At 56.0% G+C, this 24,861-nt stretch overlaps 1 protein-coding gene and 1 non-coding gene across 4 annotated transcripts in view; one reads left to right on the forward strand and one right to left on the reverse strand.

Annotated features, from left to right (window-relative positions):
• The first annotated feature begins 2,315 nt into the window (after positions 1-2,315).
• The window catches only part of LOC120395132 (class I histocompatibility antigen, F10 alpha chain-like), a 54,412-nt gene continuing 31,866 nt past the window's right edge, over positions 2,316-24,861 (forward strand). For 2 of the 3 annotated variants that reach the window (XR_005592480.1, XM_039519299.1), the window contains exons 1-3: positions 2,316-2,484; positions 11,778-12,041; positions 23,980-24,255. Coding sequence is in view for 2 of the 3 variants with exons in the window: in XM_039519299.1 (XP_039375233.1) it covers positions 2,388-2,484; positions 11,778-12,041; positions 23,980-24,255 (637 nt within the window). In the remaining variant the exon portion in view is untranslated. The remainder of the gene's footprint in view (positions 2,485-11,777; positions 12,042-23,979; positions 24,256-24,861) is intronic. The other variant, XM_039519298.1, reaches the window with a different exon arrangement.
• Positions 19,507-19,614, reverse strand: LOC120395136. The gene has a single exon (XR_005592483.1). It is a non-coding gene; the product is annotated as a U6 spliceosomal RNA (small nuclear RNA).

Genomic DNA, 24,861 nt, shown 5'->3' on the forward strand with positions numbered 1-24,861 from the left:
GAGTGCAGCCCTAATTGTAGCTATTGGCCTCTGTCCTGTGCCCCCAGGTCCCTGCCTGCATTATGGCCACTGGCACCTGCCCAAGGTTAGTGCCTCCCCCCGTAGTGCCAGATAGCCACGTGGCCCCAGCTCCCCACAACCCTGTCCCTGGAGTGCCAGGCAACCCCAGCTAGCTTCCCCCTGGTCCTCTCCAGCCACGCTGTAGCCCCAGCTCCCCAGCCTTCCCAAAACAGAGCCAGACCGCTGCCTGGCTTCTCTGGTAGGTGACTGAGTGGGGCTGAGTGGCTGCTCTGGCTTGCTCTGGGGGCTGGAGTGGGGCTGGGGGAGGATCTGTGACTGCCCAGCTGCTCTGGGGGCTAGGGGCAGGGGGAGATGGGGCTGCCAAGCTGCTGTGGGGGCCTAGGGCAGAGATGGGGTTGCCAGGTGCTCTGGGGGCCGGGGGGGCAGGAAGATGGATATGCCCAGGTGCTCGGGGGGGGGGGGGAGATGGGGTTGCCCAGCACTCTGGAGGCCAGGGGGGTGAAGATGGAGGTGTCTGGGGGGTGGGGTTGCCCAGTGCTCTGGGGGCCAGTGGGGAGAAGATGGGGCTGCCTGGGGCTCTGGGAGGGATGTGTTACCCTCCCAGATGGAGGGGACTGGGGGCGCAGGGCAGGGGCCAGCGGCCACAATGGGGGCTGGCCTCCGGAGTCCGGTGGGCATGAAAGGGGCAGGGCTTTGGGTGAAAGGGGCGGGTCTGGGGCTTGCCTCCCCAACCCAAGCCTTCACCCTCCGCCCATGGTGGGACTCCTGTCTCCACCTCTCTGCTGCAGGCCCTTTACTCCTAAAGGAATTTAAAATTGCTGATACCTCCACCTGGCTGGGCCCCTGTACACACACACTCCAGGAATAAACCTATTCTAACAATAATCTGTGGCGCTGGTCTAACTCAAAAATACCAATTATAAATCATATACAGCCAATGTACTTAAATTAGATTTAACACACCTTTACTTAACAATTTAAAGAAACGGAATAACAGACTAAGATTAAATGTCACTACTAATTTAAATCCACAGGAGACAGTTGAATAAAATCAATTCACAAATACAGGCTACAGCAATAAATGAAATGTATAACTGGCCTTGACACTGCCCCCATTTACCCCACCCCGGAGCGCACACTCCTCTGGATTTCAGAGTTCTAGGCACTTGCATGGGAGCGCTTGGAGAGCTGCAGCTGGAGCCAGCACCCTGCAGGTTCTGTGTATCCGTCCAGCCAAGGCAGCAAGCTGCACACCCCTCTGCCAACAGGAATTGGCCCCACCAAATGTCAGCAGCTCTGGGTCCTAGTTCAATGGAGGGATGTGTTTCCCTCCATTTGGCTGCTGGATCCCCCTCCCCCCCAACGCCCAAGGCTAACGCATCCCTCCCAGAGCCCCTGATGCCTCTCCTCAGACTCAGTCTCTGCTGTGCCCCTTCCCTTGCCAGCACTTTCCCAAGCCAGAAGGGGGGTTACTCACCCTTCCTCCCCTGCAGGCTCCAAGCGCAGCAACCCTCTCTGCTCTGACTCCAGTGAAGCCACCAACAGCCCTTGAGGCTCCCTGCAGCGCAAAGCCCCAGCAGGCTCCAGCAGCGCCCTACAGCAGCTGGCCTGACCAGATGGGAAGTGTGAAAAATCGGGACATGGGGTGGGGGGTAATAGGTGCCTATATTAGACAAAGCCCCAAATATCGGGACTGTCCCTATATACTCAGGACATCTGGTCACCCTCGCAGCAGGGTCTCAAAGTGGGGTTGGGACTCGAGCTGTCAGCCTCCACCCCAAAGGACGCGCCCTGAGGGGCGCACTCAGAGGCTGCTGGGTGGAAGGGTCACCAGGGCAAAGGCTTGAGACCCCGCCCACCCTCGCAGCAGCTCCTGTAGGGCCAGAGCCCCGCCCCCGCAGCCTGGCTCCTCCCCCCAAAGCAGAGCCCACGGCCCCGCCCCCGCACGCCTCCCCCGGGGCACCATGGGAGTTGTAGTCTCTGGGCTAGACCCATGCTGGGGCCATGGAAGATTCCCTGGCAGCAGCGCAGGGTCCCCACCTGGGACACGCCCAATGAAGCTCAGAGGCCCCTCTAGCAAGGGCGGGGCTACATTCGTTAATCGCCGCTCTGCTCATCACAGCCCCGGGGCCAAGTTCTCCGCGGCGCCAAATCCCCTCAGACTTTCGCTTCCCCTTCGCCCCCTCCCGCCCGGCCGGGTTCTGCCCAGCGACCGGTGACGCGGGCGGGTCCGTGCGTCGCTATTGGTGGGCTGTTCCCCGCTCAGCCAATCCCCGCAGCGCAGAGGTTCCGCGGCCGGTAGCGGGGTCTCGGGCGCCGGCAGCGCAGCGAGGTTCCCGGGGCCGGGCCGGGCCGGGAGCGGGTCCATGGGCCGAGTCCTGCCGCGCTGCGGGGCGGCGCTGGGCCTGGCGCTGCGCCTGCTGCTGCTGCTGGGGGCTGTAGCCCTGCGGGGGGGCCACTCCCGTGAGTATCGGGGGAGACCCCGGGCCGGGGGGGGCAGTCGGGCTGGGGGGTGCAGGGAGGGGAGCTGGGTGCTGGGGGCAGCCGGGCTGGGGGTGCAGGGAGCTGGGTGTCGGGGGCAGCCGGGCCGGGGTGCAGGAGGGAGCTGGGTGCTGGGGGCAGCCGGGCCGGGGTGCAGGGAGGGGAGCTGGGTGTCGGGGAGGGAGCTGGGTGTCGGGGAGGCAGCCGGGCCGGGGGTGCAGGGAGGAGCTGGGTGTCGGGGGCAGCCGGGCCGGGGTGCGGGGAGGGGAGCTGGGTGTCGGGGGCAGCCGGGCCGGGGTGCGGGGAGGGGAGCTGGGTGTCGGGGGCAGTCGGGCCGGGGTGCAGGAGGGGAGCTGGGTGCTGGGGGCAGCCGGGCTGGGGGTGCGGGGAGCTGGGTGTCGGGGGCAGCCGGGCCGGGGTGCAGGGAGGGGAGCTGGGTGCTGGGGGCAGCCGGGCCGGGGTGCAGGGAGGGGAGCTGGGTGTCGGGGGCAGTCGGGCCGGGGGTGCAGGGAGGAGCTGGGTGTCGGGGGCAGTCGGGCCGGGGATGCGGGAGGGGGAGCTGGGTGTCGGGGGCAGTCAGGCCGGGGGTGCGGGAGGGGGAGCTGGGTGTCAGGGGTGCAGCCGGGCCAGGGGTGCGGGGAGCTGGGTGTCGGGGGCAGCCGGGCCGGGGTGCGGGAGGGGAGCTGGGTGTCGGGGGCAGTCGGGCCAGGGGTGCAGGAGGGGAGCTGGGTGCTGGGGGCAGCCGGGCTGGGGGTGCGGGGAGCTGGGTGTCGGGGGCAGCCGGGCCGGGGTGCAGGGAGGGGAGCTGGGTGCTGGGGGCAGCCGGGCCGGGGTGCAGGGGAGCTGGGTGCTGGGGGCAGTCGGGCCGGGGTGCAGGAGGGGGAGCTGGGTGTCGGGGAGGCAGCCGGGCCGGGGTGCGGGGAGCTGGGTGTCGGGGGCAGCCGGGCCGGGGAGCTGGGTGTTGGGGGCAGCCGGGGGAGCTGGGTGTTGGGGGCAGCCGGGCCGGGGTGCGGGAGGGGAGCTGGGTGTCGGGGGCAGCCGGGCCGGGGTGCGGGGGAGCTGGGAGCTGGGCCGGGGGTGCGGGAGGGGGAGCTGGGTGCCGTGGGGAGCTGGGCCTGGGGTTCGGGGGAGCTGGGTGTCGGGGGGGGCAGTTCTGGTCTCTGCGTTCACAGGTGTCGGGATAACCACACCGCGCTCCCCCCAGCACTGAGCGGTCACTGACAGGGAACAGCGACGTTGCTATAGTGACTGGGGGGGTCCCGGCCCCCTTGTGCCAGGTGCTGCTGGGACAATGTGTGTAGTGGGGAGAGGGGTTGAGAGCCGCTGACCCGAACTGTAGCCCCTTCATCTAATGCCAACCACTCCCAGCCAGGGGGTGCGGCACCGTTGGGGCCAGCACCTATGGGTGCTGCACATGCTGACAAGCCCCTCGCAGCCCCGTGAGGCTCCCAGGCTGCGGGGAAATCCCCGGTTCCAGGCGCTGCCCAGGCTGTTTCATTCCCAGCGCCTCAGGGCAGTGCCGGGCTTTCAGACCCAATTCCTGTTTGCAGAGCTCTGGCTGCTGGCTAGTGAGAGGGACACACACACAGACACACACACCCCCGATAGACCAGGGTTAACTGAAGGGAAAAGGGTTCTTGGATCTCTGACCTTTAATGGCTCCCAGAAGGTTCTTCACGGTGGGTTTCACCCCAGTGCCTGGAACTCCTGAGTGTGGCTTGTCCTTGGCTACATACAGCTGGGCTCTGTCAGCACCAGTCCAGTGACCCCAGGGTCAGTGATGGGACGTGTCTGTAACGGAGGCAAGTCTAATTCGAGGTGTCGGTTTAGGGAGGGGCTGTGTCCAGTCTCTGGCAGTGCATCCAGGGCAAGGGGAGAGGTTAGAGCCCCAGGATCTTTGCATTGATCAGGTCTCGGTTTGGGTGCGAGCTCCTGTTGCAGAGGGTGTAACAACTGCTGTGTTTGTGCTGTTGGGATCTCCTGTGACTGCCGGATAAAGAGCTTCAGGTGCCAGTAAGGTGGGGAGGGGCAGGCACAGGCACATCCTGCATTTCCTAGCATGGACTTGAATCTTCCATGGCCCCAATCTTGGCCCAGAGTTCTCCCTGCGGCAGCAGCTCAGGCCCCAGGGAGCTCAGCAGCCCTTATCCAGCTGCGTGAGGCTGTGGGTTGGCCTGGGGGGTTTGTGTGAAGTGGTCTCAGGCACATTGTTGCCCTCACATCACCTCAGTAACAGGCTTGGTTTGAGGTAAACAGGGTTAGGACCAGTGCAGCCTGGTCCTGCGGGGTTGAGTCAGGGGGGCCAGGAACGAAAGCAGGGAAGTGAGGGGGGTGCATGTGTCGGGTTATCCCTGCAGCAACGAGACGGGAGGCCCCCATCTCAGGGGTTCACTTCCAGTCCCGGTGTAACTCCAGTGGTGCAGAGCTTTGGCCTGGGGCCTGCAGTGTGTGTGTGTGGGCAGAGAAGGATGTTGATGATGATCAGAGAGGGTCTGGGCCAAATTTACATTCTCACTGGCTGGTTTGGCTTTTTTAATGCGTTACATCCAGCACCAGCTCCCGTCGGTGCCTGGCTGGGCCTTTGTTGAAAGAAAAATCCTCTGTGCTCAGTACATTACAGGTGACCTGAGAAGGGGGAAATAGGGTGTCCATTTCTGTTGCTTCCCAAAGGATAGCAAAGGCCCGAAAGGGTTTTTTCCCCTCCTTGTTTGCCCTATTTTGCTGGAGGTCTCCTTGGAATATCGGACACTTGCAGTGGGAATTCTCAGTCCTCAAATGAAGGGCCCGGGGTGTTGAGTCTTTACCAAGGACAGCTTTTCTTTCTTCTGCTCGGCAGGTGCTTGATTTAAATAGGCCTTTGCTACACACAAATTTGCTCTGGTTTAATTAAACCTGTTTAGTTAAATGAGTGCAAACCCCCTTGTGGACCCTCTTATTTTGGCATAACCATGGCCTTTTTTCAGTTTAGCTTAAACTGGTTCCCAGCATCTTAACCTGAACTGAAAAAAAAGCTTCTCTTACATCGGAATACAAATGTGCATGTGAGGCTTTGTACAGTTTAGCCGAATCACTTGTGTTTAGTTACACTGGTGCAACTCTCCATGTGGACAAGGCCTAACCGACTTAAGGTAAACAGAAAAAAGTCATTCTTAAACTGGAAAAGAAGTGTCCATAGAGCCTCTTGCACTGGTTTAACTAAACCAGTTTAACTCACATCTTAATTTAAACTGGTGTGAATTTGTGAGTAGAGAAGGCCAAGGTGTTAACAATGAAGTTTAAACAGGTGGAATAAACTTTTTAGGGCTGGTCTACATGAAGTGTTTGTAGCACTTTTACACAGTTTGAAACCATGATAGCGAAGGGCTTGTCTACACTGGCAATTTACAGCGCAGTAACTTGCTGGCTCAGTGGTGTGAAAAATCACCCCCCCCTGAGCGCAGCACGTTTCAGTGCTGTAAAGTGCCAGTGTAGCCAGGCTCCCAGCACTTGGAGCTACTCCCCTCGTCTCCCTGGTTTACCAGGAGCGCTGGGAGAGCTCTCTCCCCCGTGCTCGCGGGTACCCACACTGTCAGGTCAAAGCACGGCCGTGGGAGCGCTCCTGCGGCAGCACTTCAAACTGTCTAGTTGTAGACTTAGCCTAAATCACCACTGGGGCTATGTCTCCACTGCTCACCTGGCAGCTACAAGGCACTCAGTGTAGCCGCTCTTTGTCGGCAGGAGAGAGACTCTCGCTGACAAAATAAAACCACCCTCAACGTGGGGTGAAAGTTGTGTTGACAAAGCGCTGTCCGCACCGGCACTTTTCACTGGTAACACTTTTGTTGGTCAGGGTGTTTCTTTTACACCCCTGTGTGTCAAAAATTTTACCAACTAAAGTGCAGTGCAGACATAGCCTTAGTGTGGACACAGTTATACTCAAGGCTTAAATTGCCATCGAGTATTTCCTGGAATGCCTCACAGTTCCCCTCTCTGTCCCCCCATTCAACAGCATCAGGCTGGAGTCAAGGTCAGAAAATATTTACCTGTGCTCCGCTTTGGACAGCTCCTGCTGAATTTAAGCCCTGGTTATACTCATACAGATTGTTCCCCTACATTCACAGCAATAAGCTACACTGGTGTATAGCACGGCTGTACCGAGAGAACTGCACTCGCACTAGGGGGTGGGCTAGGAAATGATCTTTTCAGCATCTTCTGAATGGATCTAAGCGGGATGAGCCTGCGTTTGTCAAGGCCAGAGAAAAGGATGTTGCAGCAGTCGAGACACAAGATGCTGAGAGCCTGGAGCAGAGTTTTAGCTGTGGGGGTGGATAGGAAAGGCCACATCTTAGAGAGGTTCTGCAGAAAGAGTCGGCAGGATTTAGACATAACCTGGATGCAGGGCCGTCCTTACCCATATGCAAAGTACGCAGCTGCGTAGGGCACCACCTTTCCTGGTGCCTTGCGCAGCTTCGTGCTGCTCCAGCCCCAGCCCTGCCCCTTCCCGCCCCTGCTCCACCCCAGCCCTGCCCCCACTCCCCTGAGTTCTGCACTCAGCGGCGGTGGGAGGTGCAGCGACTTGGCCCCAGCCACGCTGCCGGTGAGTGCTGGGGGGCTGGTTCCCCCCCTGCCCCCCAAGCTAGTCCCCCCTTGGAGGCTGGCTCCCCCCGCAGAGGCCTGGGTCTAGCCCCCCCACCCCGCTTCCTCCCCATGCAGAGGCCTGCCCCCCCACCCTGCGGGGGGGGGGCTACACAGGGCCCCAGAATAGCTGGGGATGTCCCTGCCTGGATGTGAGGACCTAGAGAGAGAGATCCGAGTCAAAGATGACACCAAGGTTACGGTCCTGAGTGACAGGCAGGATGGTGGCGTTATCCACAGTGACTGACAAAGGAGGTAGCAGGGAGGTCTTGGGGGGAAGATTGGGAACTCTGTTTTAACCACATGGAGCTTGAGCTGATGACGAGACAACCACAAGGAGCCGTCAGAGAGACAGGCCAAGATTGTAGTTTGAGCAGAAAGAGACAAGTTTGGAGTGGATAGGTAGATCTGTGAGTCATCAGCGTGGAGATGGTAGTTGAATTTGTGTTTGCAGATGACTTTGCCCAGAGATAAGGTGTAGGGGAGAAGAGAAGGGGACCAAGGACAGAGTCCTGGTGGGGACAGAATCCCACAGAGGGCTGGAGGGGGGATGAGGAAGATCCTCTGATGGACATGGTGAAGGAGTGATTAGAGAGGTCAGTGGGGACAGAGTTAAGCCAAGGAGGACAAGAGTTTAAGAAGAGTGGTGAATGGTGCCAGAGGCGGCTGGCAAACCAAGGAGGGTGAGGATGGAGCGCTGAGTCTGAGTGCTAGCTAGGAAAAGGCATTACAGACTTTGTCAGGAGCAATGTCTGTGGAGCGCAAGGCGTGGAAGCTGGGATGGGGAGGGTCTAGGATGGAACCGGAGGACAGGAACTCCAGGCAGCAATTGCAGAGGCACATTCAATGAGCTGAGAGATGAAGGGGAGAAGGGGCGGTAGCTGGGGAGGCAAATGGAGTCAAAGGTCTTTCTGATGGAAGACTCTAATGTGTGTTTGTGTTGTGAGGGGAAAGAGCCAGAGGAGAGTGAGAGGTTAAAGAGGGAGGGAGGGAGGAGAGTGGGTGTGAGGGAGATCAGGAGATGGGGTGGGGTGAGTGGAAGGTTTAGGAGAAGAGCAGATGAGAAATGTCGACATCTGTGAAGGAGAGGGAGGTGGGAATTGAAGGAGGGGAAGGGAAGGCCAGGGGAGAGGAAAGGGAAGGTCACGTTTCATTGTCAGGAATCCACCTGACCGACTAGTGCTCTAACCCCCTTAGGGTCACACTCTCTCATTGGAGTGAGCCGCTTGGCTCCACCTCCTCCTGGGACAGAACTTCCGAGCCTTCAGCACCCCGCTTCCTGCCATGAGCTCCCCTCAGTGACTCCACCAGAACCAGAGACCTGCACCCCCAAAGGGGACAATGTGCTCCCGACTTCCGGACTCGGGGGTGACTCTCAGCCAGCGCTGTACAAACAGGAGGGTTTGCTGGGTGTCTGGAACACAGTGTAGAAAATCTTTAGTTAACGTAGAGAATGGAAAGTTACAGCAAAGACCTGGGTCAGTCCAGAACCCAGAGCTCTCTCTCTAGTCCCAGTCCAGATGCTTCTCCTCCTTCCAGAAGCCCACACTTAACCCCAAGGGCCCCCGCCCGCCCCGTCCTTTGTTCTTGGCAAACACTGTCACCTGGCCTCCTCCTCAGCCCTTTGTTTTCCAGCTGGTCACAACCAGGCTTCCTGCAGAGGATGGGTCTCACTAGTTGCTAGGTTCCGAATGTCCGGGCAGTCCCCATCGGCATGGGGCCCGGGGCCCAGACAGCCAGGCGTCAGTCACACCTGGATCTCTGCAGAGTAAACAACCTTTTCCTCACCCTCTTTAACCATGCAGTTCATAGGGGAAACTAAGGCACACACATTATGAATCATGGGGAGAGGTGATTGGTGGGTGATGCTGACAAAAACCAGGTGATGGTCAGAGTGGGGAAATCTGCACCGGAGAGCTCAGAGGGCAGGGCTTGGTGAACCCAAGTCCAGTGCATGGCCATTTTAAGTATGGGGGAGCTGACCCAGGGCGGCTGGGTGAGTGCAGAGGGGAGGGTGAGGAGATGGGGAGCAGAGGTCGCTGCTGGGCAGTGTCAGAGGGAGCCAGAGGCAGGAGCAGGATCAGACTCTGATCCACAGTGTCCCTGTTGCTCCTGTGACTGCAGTGTCCAAGGGCTAGAGCCGTAAAGGGGTGTGCCTAAATCCCAGTATCAGGCCCCCTGGGGTTCACAGAGCCCCCTTCACCCCAGGTGCTGCTGAGCCCTGTAGGTGCCTGAACTCACTTGGCACCTTTGTGTAGTAACAGGCCCCTTGGGATCTATGTTCCTTCCTCTGGGCCTGCGGGGGAGACTGGATTTGAGCAGGGCTCTGCCACCTCCCAGGGTGTCCTAGTCCCTGAGCTGTGGAGCACTCTGCTGTGGGGCCCCCTCCATCGCTCCTGTGGGAGCTGTTCCACTGGGGAGAACTAGAACTGGGCCAGAGAGCAGGGGCGTGAGAACGGCTCTGTAGCCGGGTGGTTGGAGCCTTCACCCGGGAGGTGGAGACCCCGGGTCCAGGCCCTCTGCTCCACCGACTCTTTAGTTAGCCAGGGAGAAGCAGCATCAGCAGCCCTGCTCGCCGGATCAGGCCGTGAGATTGTGACTGAAGGGGAGTGAAATGGACAGTGGCTGGTGCTGGCAGGAGGGACGCAGGACGTTCGGGAGCTGGTGGAGCTGAGGGGAAGAAAAGGGGAGAGCTCTGCCCCCGTTAGATCCATCTGTTCTTCAGCTCATACATAAGCCAGGGCAGGGCTGTGCCTATTGTGTGTGTCCAGCGCCCAGCACGGGGGTCTCTGGTCTGTAACTGGCCATTAGGAACTAGGGAACAAGGCCCCAATCCTGCAAATGCTGCGTGTCACGTTACTGAGGTGAGGGAAGGCTCCAGGGGAGCTGTTTATTTGGGCATAAGCTTTCGTGGGCTGGAACCCACTTCATCAGATGCAGACACGAAAGCTTATGCTCAAATAAATGCATTAGTCTTCAAGGTGCCACAGGACTCCTAGTTTTTTCAGTGTGCAGTGGCCATCAAACAAGCTAACAGAATGTTGGGAATCATTAGGAAAGGGATTGATAATAAGACAGAAAATATGATATTTCCTCTATATAAATCCATGGTACACCCACATCTTGAATACTGCGTGCAGATGTAGTCATCCCATCTGAAAAAAGATATATTGGAATTGGAAAAGGTACAGAAAAGGGCAACAAAAATGATTAGGGGTATGGAATGGCTGCTACATGAGAAGAGAGTAATAAGACTGGAACTTTTTAGCTTGGAAAAGAGACGACTAAGGAGGATATGATGGAAGTCTATAAAATCAAGACTAAGGCTATGTTTTTTTTCACAGAGTTCACGGAAGTCACGGGATCTGTGACTTCCAGCAAACTCCATGACTTCAGCCCGTGGCCACCAGAAGCTGTGGGGTCCCCCTGCCACCTGTAGCAGCTGGGAACGGCGGGCGGGCTCCATGGGCTGTGGGGGAAGCAACCGCTCCCAGTTGCTGTGGGCGGTAGGGGGACCACGGAGCTCTGAGTGGCCTGCAGTTGCCTAGTCCCTGCAGGTGGTGTGTGTGTCACGCAGCTGAGCTCCCCATTTTGCCATGGATATTTTTAGTAAAAGTCTGGATAGGTCATCGTCTTCCGTGAGCTTTTCTTTGTTGCCTGTGACCTGTCCAGGACTTGTACTAAAAATATCCATAACAAAATCATAGTCTTCATCATGACTGGTCTGGAGAAAGTGAATACCGAAGTGTTATTTACCCCTTCACGTAACACAAGAACTAGGGGTCACCCAAGGAAATTAATAGTCAGCAGGTCTAAAACAAACAAAAGGAAGTATTTCTTCACACAACGCAGAGTCAACCAGTGGAACACCTTGCCAGAAGATGTTGTGAAGGTCAAGACTATAACATGATTCAGAAAAGAACTAGTTAAGTTCATGGAGGATAGGTCCATCAATGGCTATTAGCCAGGACGGGCAGGGATGGTGTCCCTAGCTTCTGTTTGCCAGAAGCTGGGAATGGGCGACGGGATGGATCACTTGATGATTCCCTGTTCTATTCATTCCCTCTGGGGCACCTGGCACTGGCCACTATCGGAAGACAGGATACTGGGCTAGATGGACCTTTGGCCTGACCCAGTCTGGCCGTTCTTATGTTCTGAATAAATTATAGTAAAATGTGTGCACAGCCAGTGTCCTGGCTCCCACCTGTAGCTTGGACACATCCCTCTGCCCACCTTGCCTTCCCCAGCTTCAGCTCCTGCATCTCCTGTCCCCGGTCCTCCTGCCCCACCCTCTCCCATAACACCCCTTTCCTTTTCCCCACAGTGCACTCCCGCTCTGCCCCTCCTCCGGGGCCCTCTTTCCTTCCTCACACTCCCCTGTACCCCCAGTACACTCTCCCCATATGCTCCCCTACTCCTCACACATGCTCCAGCCCCTCTGTACCTCCCCACCCCTTCCCCTCCTCACTCCCCCTCCAGCCCTGCCTCCCTTTCTCCTTCTACCCCACCATCTCTTTCTCCCTGGTCAGGCTGTTCTGTGAGCCTTTTCCCAGGTCTCCCTCCCACAGGAGCGCTCCTGAGGGCCAGCACCACCTCTTGTGTATTGCCAGGGGCTCCCTGACATGGTCTGGTTGGGTCTGACTCTCCCCTCTCCCCCCCAGGCCTGCACTCCAGGCGCGTATTGGACACAGTGGTGTCGGAGCCCGGCCCGGGGCTGCCCTGGTACAGCCGTGTTGTGTACGTGGACGATCAAGTCATCTACGTCTACACCAGCGGGATGCAGAAGGCAGAGCCTCGCCCAGTGTGGATGGCGCAGAACGAGGGCCCGGAGTTCTGGGAGGAGAGGACCTGGTGGGCACAGCGCCACCAGAAATGGTTCAAAGCCAGTCTGAACACCCTGGGTCAGCTCTACAACCAGAGTGAGGGTGAGTGAAGGACACGACCTGACCTAGGGATGCAGGCACATTGAGGGGGGAGACACGTGGTTGATGTAAACAGGGTGAAGGGACACCAGGATGCGTGTTGGGGATGGGGGGAGGGGACAGCCCTCAGGCATTTTTTCGCTGGCGTCAGTGTGAACATGGGGGACAGAGGGACACGTGCGGGGGGTGGGGGGAGGGGCTGCAGGATGGAGGGTCCATGTGAAGGACATTTTTTGACACCCTCCAAAGTGGGACTCTCGTACTGTCCCCTCCCCAAACACCCCAGATTTCTGTTACCAGTCCCACTTGGAGCTTCCTCTGCTGCCCTTTGGGGGACCCCCCGCCCCTTGTGTGTCGTAATTTCCTGGACAGAGTGGCAGAGGTGCGAAAGCCAGAAGTCACTATCAGACCCGGCTAGTCCGACCTCCTGGTCACTGAGGCCAGAGGATCACACCCAGTGATTCCTGCATGGAGGGGTTTGTTCTTCCCGGCTATGACAGTGACGCTGTCGGACCCTATAGCTAGAACAGGGCTCTGAGATGTCTTGTCTCAACTCCCAGACACTGAGTGACGGGGAATCCCAATATCGACAGCCCCAAGTGTTCAGACATGAGTCGGGCCCCAAAATCCTGAGTTTGCTTTAATGTTGTGAGTATTTTGGGAATAATATTGGAGTTTATTTTTATTTGCCCTCTGGTTTGAGCCTTTAGGGGACACATTTCCAGGGTTTTCCCTGCTCCTAGAAGGACTAGAAGTTACTGCTGTAAGAAAAGAGAGCTGAGACTTTCCTCTAATCCCATAAATCCAGGAACTGGGGATTTAATAAAAGCACCCCAAAAAAATTTTGAACTGGAAGGGACCCTGAAAGGTCATTGAGTCCAGCCCCCTGCCTTCACTAGCAGAATCAAGTACTGATTTTGTCCTGATCCCTAAGTGGCCCCCTGAAGGATTGAACTCACAACTCTGGATTTAGTAGGCTAATGCACAAACGATTGAGCTATCCCTCCCCCTCCCAGAGCATAATGAGACGCACAGTAAAGTCACAAAAGTGGGCAGTGCTGCATTCACTCCAGCCTGGGGAGAAGCTGCTCACCAGTGAGCCTCCTTCATTGTTCATGTTGTCTTATTTCCCGAGTGAATTTATCTAAGGTCAGATTCCTCTTTACTCCACAGAGCAAGGGTTTGACATCAACTGGGGCTGGAGAGTTAGTGAGAGAATCAGCCCCTCTAACGTGCAGAGACTCCCGGGCTTCCTTACTCCTGGCAGCACAAACCCCAGCACATGTCCCCTGGTTGGAGGCCCCGGGGTCAGGCAGGTTCCCCCGCACACTATCAATAGATGTGTAAAGAGCTGTTCTTCCTGCTCGGTCCCCAGTGTGCGGGGCTGTAGCCACCTGGCCAGGCCCCCGGTTGTGCTGTCTCACTTAGCTCGGTGATGATCCGTAAGCGTTCAGTGCCTGGCACTGCTGAACTGTCCCTGGCAGGGGAGGGTCTCTCCGATGTAATTGCTCTGCCCTTCCTGACAGGGGACTGGCGAGTGACAATCCCTGATTCCCTCTTGTCAGTGATACTGGCCTGTCACGTTGGTCCTCACCCAGGGGTGTCCCCAGCCCCTTCTTGTAACAGCCCCCCAATCCCTCCTGGCTCCCAGCACTGTGACAGCAGCAGTGAGAACTAATTCCCATCCTGCCCTGGACACCTGGGTTCCTGGCGGCCCTGCCCCAGGACTAAGTGACAGGGCAGAGCGTTGCCAAGTGTCTGCCCCCCCTAGCGCAACCCCTCTGTAGCTAGTTTAACCCTCTCCTGACTAGTCTCACCCATTGGTCCCCTGCTGCTGAGCCTGTCCAGCCTGACCTGCTCACATGGGCACCGGCCTGCCCAGTGCTAGGAGAGGGGCTCTGCTCCCCGGCCCCTAAGCCTGCGCTGGGGAGCTGCTGTTCTGTCCCTGCTGCCCCCTCCTCCCCCCATTCACCCCCTCCTCACAGTCCTGGGGCTGCCAGCTCGCCGGAGACTGTCATGAGTCCTGCACTTTGGCCACCAACAGTGTTCCCCTCGCTAGCTGCGTCTGCCCCCAACACGCACATGGGGGAATTCGGGGTCTGGTTCCTCTGGGACCCCATTGGTGCCCCCACCTCGCTCATGCCTGTGGAGTGCAGCACGGAAGAGAAGAGGGGTGGGTGGGGAGGCCTGTCCCAGCCCACTCCTCTCGGGTGCCTGGCTTGGGATGTCTGCGTGTTCTGTGACCAGCCGCCCAGCACCTCTCCAGAGTCTCAGTGGTTCTCTCGTTACTCCATCCCTTTTCCCCAAAGTTGTTTTCTCTCTTTTTGACTTTAGTTGATTGGAATAAATAGTTAGTTGGACTCTCGTAACAGAGTTTCCTCCACTCCTGGAACTGGGCATGGCTCGGTCTCCGGGCTTCAAACCTGGTGCCTCCTGCGGCCAGCCCATGCCTTTGAGCGACCTGCACTCTAGCTGTCTAAAGTGCTTGGATGAGACTTGTATTGCGGATCGCTGTCAGCTCTGCCACCAGATCAGTGCAGGGGAGTGCAACCTGTGTCTGGCTACTCCTCTGCCCCTGCTCTGCAGGCAATACCATTGACTCCGCCCTGTTCACAGGCTCTGTTGAGTCCAGTACCCGACCAGCCGCCGGCACCAGAGGGGCAGTGAGGCACTAGCAGGGTTGAGGTTCCATCCTGGAGGTGTTTGTTGTGGCCAGGGACTTGCTGGCATGTTTGGTACCAGTGTTGCCAGCAGAACAACAGTTGGTGCCAGTAGTGCAGGCAAGCAGAAGGGAGCATGATGCCCCAAGTTCCTGTTTGGTACCGGCCCCTTGCTCCCTGGATCCTCAGCACCGTCCCTTGGAGCCGACGGGTACCACACACCCCACGTCCCCACAAGAAGACTCATCATCCAAGTTGGAGTTTGAATCTTGCACCCAGCCGAGGGACTGGTACCAATACCCTATGCAATCAGCCCTATGCAATGGTGGACCCTGGGGTTGGGGTTCCTCCGATCGCCTGGCCTAGTGGGCAATGACCCATGCAGATGTAATGGCCTTTTTGGAACCCCTGGGGTTCTCTGCTGCCTGGCCCCCCATCTAGGTGCTCCTACTCTCAGTGGTGTCTGAGAGAAGGATTCCTCTGTCACACTGAGCAGCAGCTGATCCCGACTACGATATTGAGCCAGGTACCGACTCTCAGAACCTGGAGCGACAGGATCACCAGGAGTTATGGAAGAAGGTGGTCTCGAACTTGGGGCTGGAAGTGGAGGTAGTTAAAAAGTCTTCCAACAGCCTGGTCAACATCTGGGCTGCAGTGGCCCCATCGAAGGTAGCTCTGCCTCTCAGTGAAGCCATCATGGGTCCAGTTAAAACCCTGGGCAGACCCCTTCCTCACTGCCCCCCACGTCGAGGAAGGCAGATAGGAAATACTGTGTCTCCACCAAAGGGTAGGAGTACGTATGTTCCCATCCGTCTCCCGGCTCCTTGGTGCCCTCGGCAGCCAATGAGAGGGAAAGGCCAGGGTAGTAAGGGGAAACCCCCAAGTCAAAAGACTCAAAAAAGCAAGACCATTTTGGTAGGAAAATGTATTCTACCAGTGGACTACAGCTCCAGCCAACAGGCCATTGGGTGCTGAGTGTGGTGGAGGAGGGTTATACAATTCAGTTCGTTTCCATGCCTCCCTCCTACCCCCCCATCCCCGTCCCTCTTCAGGGACCCTTCTCATGAGCAACGTTTAGCCCAGGAGGTGCAAGCCCTTCTCTGGGTAGGGGCTGTGGGGGAGGTGCCTCAGAATTTAAGAGGGAAAGGGTTTCACTCCCATTATTCCTGTGATGGGTTTGGTCACAGAGATCCCCTTGGGACTGTCACTGATATGCTGAAATCATCCCTGAGCAGGTTTTCCCTGCCAGCTTGGGAATTCCAGAACCCTGTCTGGCTGAGCCAGACATGCTAAACTGTTTACACAGACCCAGAGTCTGGGCCATGCTCCCAAAGCTGCAGGCTTTAGCTGAAAACTGCTCCGCAGGTTACCTGTCTTCAGCACCCAGACACCCAGTTCCCAGTGGGATCGAAACTCCAAATAAACCTGTTTTACTTTGTATAAAGCTTATACAGGGTAAATTCCTAAAGTGTCCACCCTCTATAGCACAGATAGAGAGATATGCACAGCTGTTTGCTCCCACAGGTATTAATCACTTACTCTGGGTTTATTAATAAACAAAAGTGATTTTATGAAGTATAAAACATAGGATTTAAGTGATTTCAAGTAATAAGAAACAGAACAAAGTAAGTCACAGAGCAAAATGAAACAAAACATGCAAGTCTAAGCCTAATACATTAAGAAACTGATTACAGGAAATATTTCACCCTCAAAGATGTTCCAATAAGTTTACTTCACAGACTGGACTCTTTCCTAGTTCTGGCCCAATCCTTTCCCCTGCTACAGTCTTTGTTAGAGCCAGCGAACATCTCAGGTGATAAGCAGGGGTTTCTCATGACTGGCACCCCCTTTTATAACTTTGGCACAAGGCGGGAATCTTGTGTCTCTCTGGGTCCCCACCCCTCCTGCTAAATGGAAAAGGACCAGATTTAAGATGGATTTCACTACCAGGTGACATGGTCACATCTCTCTGAGACCTCTGGTCTCCATTCCTCCGGGCTTGCTGCCCCCCCACCCCGGAAGGCTTTCAGGTAAATAAACCACTTACCATCAATTGTCCTAATCAGTGGGAGCCATCAAGTTCCTAATGCCCCATTGATGGCCCTCACCTGGTGTGACTACAACAGAGATACACGTTTATCTTATTTCCCCAGCTCCAGACATAGAAATAATACATGCAAACAAATAGGATGAACACCCTCAGTAGATTACAAGCTTTCTGATGACATCATACAAGAGACCTTTTGCATGAAACATATTCCAGTTACATCATATTCATAAGCATATTTCCATAAAGCATATGGAGTGCAACGTCACAATTCCTTAATCCTGAGGGCCAAAGGGGGTCTCTGACCCATTCTAGACCTGCAGCACCTCAAAGGCTGAAGTTGTGCATTGTCTCCCTGGCCTCCATCATTCCTTCCCTGGATCCAGGGGACGGGGACGCCGCCCTCAATTTGAAAGATGCTTATTTCCACATCTCTATTTTTCAAGGCCACAGAAGCTTTCTCAGGATCATTGTGAACCTGGCTCGTTACCAGTTTACCGTCCTCCCTTTCAGCCTGTGAGCAGCCAAATGGGTCTTTATGGAATGCCTGGTAATAGTGGCAGCCTTCCTGAGAAGGTGAAGGGTGCAGGTGTATCCGTACCTCAGTGACTGGCTGGCCAAGGGCCAGTGCAAGTCCCAGGTAAAAGCCAGCGTCACCTTGTACAAGCAACCTTTCAAGCACTGGGCCTGCTGATTAATGAGCAGAAGCCGACACTTCTCCCGGCTCAGAGGATAGAGTTTATTGGAGCGGTGCTCAATTCTACCCAGGCCAGGGCCTTCCTCCCAGAAGCCCAGTTGCAGTCAGTGTCGTCGCAGGTCAAGGCCCACTCAGGCTGTTGGGTCACATGGCCTCATGAATATACATGGTGCAGTATGTGGGGTTGCACCTCAGACCCCTTCAGGCTTGGCTGGCCTCAATGTACCAGCCAAACAGCCATCATATGAACTCGGTGCTCTGACAGATCCCTGGTTGGTAGGCTTGGATGTTCCTTCGTCAGGCCGCAACCCTCGGTATCCCTAATCTTGGATGCATCCAAGCTCAGTTGGGGGCCCATCTCGGGCAGCTCAGGTAATAAGGTAATAATTGGAGATATGCCAATCTCCTAGAACTGGAAGGGACCTTGAAGGGTCATCGAGTCCAGCCCCCTGCCTTCACTAGCAGGACCAGTATTTGCCCCACATCCCTAAGTGGCCTTCTCAAGGATTGAACTCACAACCCTGGGTTTAGCAGGCCAATGCTCAAACCACTGAGCTATCCCTCCCTCAGGATACAAGGCGGGGGCGGCTCTAGGCACCAGCTAAACAAGCAGGTGCCTAGGGCGGCGAAATTTAGGGGGCGGCGGAATGACGGGCGTGTATGTGCCCGCTTACCGGAAGAGCGGCGGGAGCTCTTCCCCGGCTGCAGAGGACAGGCCGCTCCTCGGCTTGTCCCCGCGGGTGCACACCAAGAAGTGGCCCCTCCTCTGCAGCCGGGGAAGGGCCGTGCTACCAGCTCCGCCTGGGGTGGGGTGGAGTGGGGTGGGGTGGGGAGGAGGAGGTTGCTTACCGCGGAAGGCGGGAGCTGGTAGCGCAGCCCTGCCCGGGCTGCAGAGGAGGGCCGCTTCTCCTCCGCTTGTCCCCGCCGGTGCACTCCGAGAAGCGGCCCCTCCTCTGCAGCTGGGGAAGGGCGCGCTCCCAGCTCCCGCCGCTCTTCCGCATTAAGCCCCCCCCCCCAGGCGGAGCTGGTAGCGTGGCCGTGCCCCAGCTGCAGAGGAGGGGCCGCTCCTCAGCTTGTTCGCGCTGCTCTCCTGCGGGCAGCGGCCACCCCACCCTCCAGACCAACCGGTAGCCAGCTGCGGGCCGCCTCCGGGGGCTAGGGCGGCGCTGCGCTGCTGCGGGGGCTCGGGCTGCGGTCGGCGCCGTTCGGGGGGGGCGGCGCTCTTCTTTTCTGCTTGGGGCGGGAGAAAAGCTAGAGCCGGCCCTGACACAAGGTCAGTGGTCTCAGCAGGAACTCTTGCTACAGATAAACAGAGAGGTCAGGGCGGTCCACCTAGCACACAGGTGTTCTTACCCCACATCGCAAGCAAGATGGTGCAAGTTCTTACTTGCATCCGACGAAGTGGGTATTCACCCACGAAAGCTCCTGCTGCAAAACATCTGTTAGTCTATAAGGTGCCACAGGACTCTTTGCTGCAAGTTCTTACAGACAACATGGCAGCCATGTTTTACATCAGCAGGCAGAGAGCGGCCCGCTCCTCTCCCCCCGTGTCAGGAGGCCATTTGCTTGTGGGAGCTCTGCATAAAGCACTCGATCCGCCTTGAAGCTTCTCACCTTTCGGGAGCCCAGAACGAGCTGGCAGATCAGCTATTCTCACTGCGAATGGTCCCTATGACATAGCAAGGACCATTTTCCAGTGGTGGGGTGCTCCCCTCGAAGACCTGTTCACAACCAGACAGAACAGGAAATGTCAGCAGTTCTGCTGTCTGTGTGACTGCAACCTGGGCTCGCTCCCGGATGCCTTCTTACTCCCTTGGAGAAATCACCTGTTCTGCGCCTCCCCCCCCCCATTCCTTTAGTGCACAAGGTCTTGCTGAAGGTCAAGGGTGAAGGTTATTCTCATAGCCTCAGCCTGGCCACATCACCACTAGTTTGGCTTAGATCTAGACCTGTCAGTAGCGACTCCAATGCTGCTTCCTCCCCTTCCAGACCTGATCTCACAAGATCACGGCCAAATGCTCCATCTGCCTCATGGTTAAACCTGTAGAAGTGGCCTGTTCAGAGCAGGTCTGGTAGGTCTTCACGAATTTGCATGTCATCCTTGTGCAGGGGACATGCTAATCTTCTCTATTGTTCCAATTTTAGTATATGTCTTGCTAGGCAGTAGGAAACCATCTACTAGCGCTACTTACCTGGCCAAGTGGAAGCGTTTCTCCATTTGGTCTCCCCAGCAGGGCCTCTCACCGGGGTACCAGAACCTCCCTGTAAGTGGAGGGGCCACCGGTGCTGTGTCTAAGTCAGACTCAGGACTCACAATTTGTCAGACCACTCTGTTTTATTAGCAAAGTGCTCTGCTAATACACCCAGATAATGTGAGCACCATGCAAGACACAAACTCTTATTTATACAGCTAGAAGGGCACGAACTTAACAAGATAACAAAAGGGAGCAGAATCTGATAAGTTTCCCTGGGCTAGACATGCATATCTTATTTCCTTACTAACTATTACCGATCTTCTGTTAATGTCCCGCTATTAGCTTAAGTGGACCCATTGTTTTGTACCTTAATGTTTCTCTTCCTGACAACTATATTTCAACATTTCTTATTTCTGCTTAAAGGAACATACAGCATTTCTTTAACCCATTCTTATTTTTACAATATAATTCATTCTACTTTCACGCCGGAAACTGTGACTCCGCCTCTTCCCCTGACACGCCTCCCCACCTCTTCTCCTGAGGCTCCTCCCCTCCCCCCTACTCTCACCTGCTGCTAAAGTGGCAGGGCCACGGCCCCTTGGTCCCCCTGTTCCAGCACCCCTGCCTCTCACCCACTGAGTCATCTCTCAGATACTCCAGAAGCAGATACTCCAGAACAGTCTGGAAACAGCCAGGTCTAGCGATTTCATCTGCTAAGGCACACACAGCCGCGATCTCCGCATTCTACCCCATGCTGGGTGGTCGATCCGTTTTTTCACATGAAATGTCCATTCACTTCCTCAAAGGCTTTGAAAGGCTCTACCCCCAAATCTGGGAACCCATCTGTGTAAACGAGGGTGGGTAGCACCCTTGTGTAACTCCCCAACTATTCAGTTAGCTGTAGAATCCTCCTTAGCAGCTGTACCCGAATTGCCTTACCTGTAAAGGGTTAAGAGGTAAACTTAAAAAGAGTTGGCACCTGACCAGGGGAACCAATAAGGAAGCTGTACCCTCTCAAATTGGGAAAAACTGCTGGGTGTGTGGGTTTTTTGTTCTATGTAGAAAGGACTATATAGAAAGTTGATCTGTAAATTCACACAGCTCTTTGTGGCAGTAGCTGACAGGATGAAAGCCCTACCCATTTCAGCTCAGAGAATTTCATCCTGGATCACATTGTGCATTCACACGTGCTACGAGCAGGCAGGTGTCCCATCACCTGCCTTCCTGACGGGCCATTCTGTGAGAGCACAAGCTTCCTCAGTGGTGTTCATGGCCCAGGCCTGATCCAGGACATTTGCAGAGAGGCGACCTGGGCATCAGACATACTTTTTCTTCCAACTACGCCATCAACCAGCAAGCTAGACATGCACTGGGTTTGGTTGGGCAGTGTCGTAATCCACGTGTCCATGAACTCGGAGCCCACCTCTTACGGTACTGCTTGGGAGTCACCGAATGTGGAATGGATATGTGCAAGCATCTGAAGAAGAAAAAATGGTCACTAACCTTTCTGTAACTGTTCCTTAAGATGTGTTGCACACGTCCATTCCACAAGCCAATGTCCTACCCCTCTGTTGGAGTTGCTGGCAAGAAGTGAGAAGGTGCAGGGTCAACCAGTCCCCTTGCACCATGACATAAGAGTGCTGCACTAGAGGGCGCTAGAGCTGGCCTGAGGGGTATCACTGAGGGAAAACTTTCTGGCGACTGTGTGCGGGGCACGCACACCTAGTGTGGAATGGACGTGTGCAACACGTCTCTAAAAACCACCATTACAGGAAGGTTAGTCACTGGTTTTTGTCCACACCTGTGGCATTGTTCAGGGACACAGCTTAGTGGGCTTGGCTCTGTCCTATGGCTGTGATACCAAATTGTATTTTAATCCTTTGGCCTACATTTTTCCATTAGTACCGAGGGTCAATGTTGGGATATTGAAAGTCTTTTTCCAGAGGGTCTGGCTGGAGAGTCTTGCCCGCATGCTCGGGGTTCAGCTGATCGCCATATTTGGGGTCGGGAAGGAATTTTCCTCCAGGGCAGATTGGCAGAGGCCCTGGAGGTTTTTCGCCTTCCTCTGCAGCATGGGGCAGGGATCGCTTGCTGGAGGATTCTCTGCTACTTGAAGTCTTTAAATCAGGATTTGGGGACTTCAACAACAGAGTCAAGGGAGAGAATTATTTCAGGAGTGGGTGGGTCAGCTTTTGTGGCCTGCATCTTGTGGGAGGTCAGACTAGATGATCATAATGGTCCCTTCTGATCTTAAGTTCTATGATTCTATGAAGTGATTAGTGATATTTGAGTGTCTGATATGCAGAGGCCAGGTGCTCCCACTTTTTGATCAGGCCCCTTGAAAAGCTCTCAGTTGGGCACCCAAAATCACTAGTGATTGCTGAAAATCTAGGCATTTACCTCGATGTATCTAATGCAGGGAGGTGGAGGAGTGAACATATTTGGGACCCTGTGTGGATTATTTTTGTGCCCCACATTCTGCCCCGTTTGCCAAGCTAAGGGTCTGATCCCCATGTTTGTCTTCCTCATGATCCCCACAATGTTCTCTGTTCACCACAGCCTCCCTCCCTGTCCCCTAAACTCTCCTTCCTGTCCCCATCCCCACATCCCTCTGTTCCCCCACCTCTAGTCTCCCTCCCTGCCTCCTCTCAGCCCAGGGGTGGCGGTATTAACCGAGTCTGCTCTTGGTTGTGTGCGAGATGGGGGCCGTTGTTGTGAAGATTAGCCTGGCTGTGGGAAAATGGCGTCCAGCTGAACTAAGAGCCGTCAGTGGTCTGATCCTTACAGGGAATCACCTTGAGACAGTGGCCATGTGAAAAAGAGGCCAAGCATCCGAAGTTGGTTCCTTGCAGTTCCTAGATTGAGTTGGGGGCACGGGGAGATGGGGCAGGGAAACAGAGTGAGCCTGGGGATCCTGTGAGGTCATTAAACCAGAGCAGAGGTTAGTGTGGGGACAGACCTGTACCCCCTCCCCACAGGCACAGACTCACCCGGCAGCGCCCCCTGCTGGTCATCTAGGAGAATTAGCTTCCAGCCTCCAGAGCACCCTTTGCCTGCTGGTGTCTCGCTTTGCTGCTGGCCCCCATGTCCCTCTCGGACCCTGGGTGACCCTGTCACTGGGTGCTGCCCCCTGGCAGTACCCCCACTGTTTCTCCAGGTCTCCCCGCTCAGGGGACCCCCCACCCACTTCCCCCACCTTGCCTCAGTTGTAGGCTACTGCCAGGCACCAGCACGCCCCGCACCCTGGGGCAGACTGCAGTGTCAGCCACTCATCACAGGCAAGGTTGGGTCTGGACCTGCTGCCTCTGCCTATTGCTGGGCTGCCCCTTTGCAGCCCCACTACTTGCCTTAGGCCCTCTGCTAGGCCCGCAGGCTGGGGGTTTTCCAGGCTGGAGCTCCCTGGCTCCTCTAGCCTTCCCCCAGCCCTGCTCCACCCCCAGCACCCTGCTTGGCTCCCTGCAGCCAGGCCCTTCTCTCTCTACAAGCAGAGAGACTGTTTGGGCTCCTGGCTCACAGCCTCTTATAGGGACCAGCTGGGCCTGATTGGGGCGTGGCCCCAGCCAGGGCCAGCACCAGGTGCTTGGGGCGGCCAAGGGGAAGGGGCGGCACGTTGGGCTCCTCGGGGGCGGGTCCCTCGGTCCCTCTCGGATTGCTGCCGAAGAAGAAAGTGGCGCAGTGGAGCAGGTGCCGATTGTGATCATGGCTTTTTTTTTTTTCTTTGCTCCTTGGGGCGGCAAAAACCCAGGAGCCAGCTGGCCCCAGCTGTGGCTGCCTTCCCCAGTCAGCCCAGGCTTTCCTTCACAGCCTCAGCCCTCTCCCAGGGCTGGCTTTAACCCTTCCAGGGCTGGAGCGGGTCACCACCCTGCTACAGGGACCAAGTGACCCTTAGGACCCTGCAAAATTAATACAACGCAGGAGAGAGTGGGGTATAGGCACCCTGAATGCTCTCTCTTCTCCGGAATGACCCTAACGACCAGAATTGGGGGGCTCCTCAGAGAGCAGAAGAGAGCTGGAGGGGACAGACCCCTGCAGTATCTGGAGTACTCCCTTTGGGGTCCTGCCACCAAGCAGCAATGAGGCACTCCTTGAAGGTTGTGAGCTCTCTGCAATGGGGGGTCTTTAGTGTACAAAGACCCAACAGTTGGAGAGGGTGCCCCCTGTGGTTTTGGTTCCCTCCTGAAAGGAGCTGGGAGGGTGCAGGACCCAACAGCATAAGTGGGAACCCCATTTCTCAGGGGAAGGAGGGTCCAGCAGTAAGGAGAACCACCACTGGGCTACCTGCAGTGGGGTGTTTGTGAGATTTTCAGAGAGCTGCTGCTGCTGACCCTCCGCTGTGTTTCAGGGTTTCACATTATCCAGATGAAATACGGCTGTGATCTCCGGGAAGACAACACCACTTGGGGGTTTTACCAGGATTCCTATGACGGGCGAGACTTTCTTACCTTCGATATGGAGACCATGACTTTAGGAGCAGCAGATATTGGGGCTCAGATCACCAAAAGGAGATGGGATGCTGAAGTATTTGACAACCAGCAGTGGAAACGCTACTTGGAGGAGAGATGTATCCCCTGGCTAAGACGTTCTCTAGAGTACGGGAAGGAGACTCTCCAGAGGAAAGGTAAGGCAGGGGGACAAGCCCCACCCAGGTCACTACAAATTACATTTCCATTCCTTAGCCCCAGTTCCAAAATGAAGCAGGCAGGTAGGGGGCCGTTCAGCTAACCTTGCACCAGGGATGGGTGGGGAAACAACCCCTCTTCCCCCCCCCCCCCACCAGCTCTGCTGGGGAAAAAAGATAAGAAATTGAAAATGTTAAAAGCAGCTCAGTGTAGAGACACAGTAGTTATCAAGGCAATCTGCCTGTGCATGTGCATTTTAGAGCACTTTGCTTAATTATGGAAGTGCCACCACTTCTATGGATACCAGCTTCAAACACCATGTAATTCTTCCTCATTCACTGTCTGCACCATCATATTTGTTATTACCCCCAGCCCCTGTGTCCCACCAATGACGGTAGCTTTGTCCTTGTTGCCTCTTTGTCCAAACTTCTCCTACAGTCATCTATGTGCTTTCTTCCACGCCATCCCCTACATGTGGAATTCCCCTCCCCATACTAACCTGGAAGAATGTTACCTGTGTCCTCAAAGTTTTCCCTCCTCAAGACCTATCTTTGCTGTAACACCCCCTTACTTATTACTTGATTCTTTTATCAATAAGACCTCAG

The sequence above is a fragment of the Mauremys reevesii genome, unplaced genomic scaffold (genome assembly GCF_016161935.1).
Source record: "Mauremys reevesii isolate NIE-2019 unplaced genomic scaffold, ASM1616193v1 Contig97, whole genome shotgun sequence".
Taxonomy (NCBI): domain Eukaryota; kingdom Metazoa; phylum Chordata; order Testudines; family Geoemydidae; genus Mauremys; species Mauremys reevesii.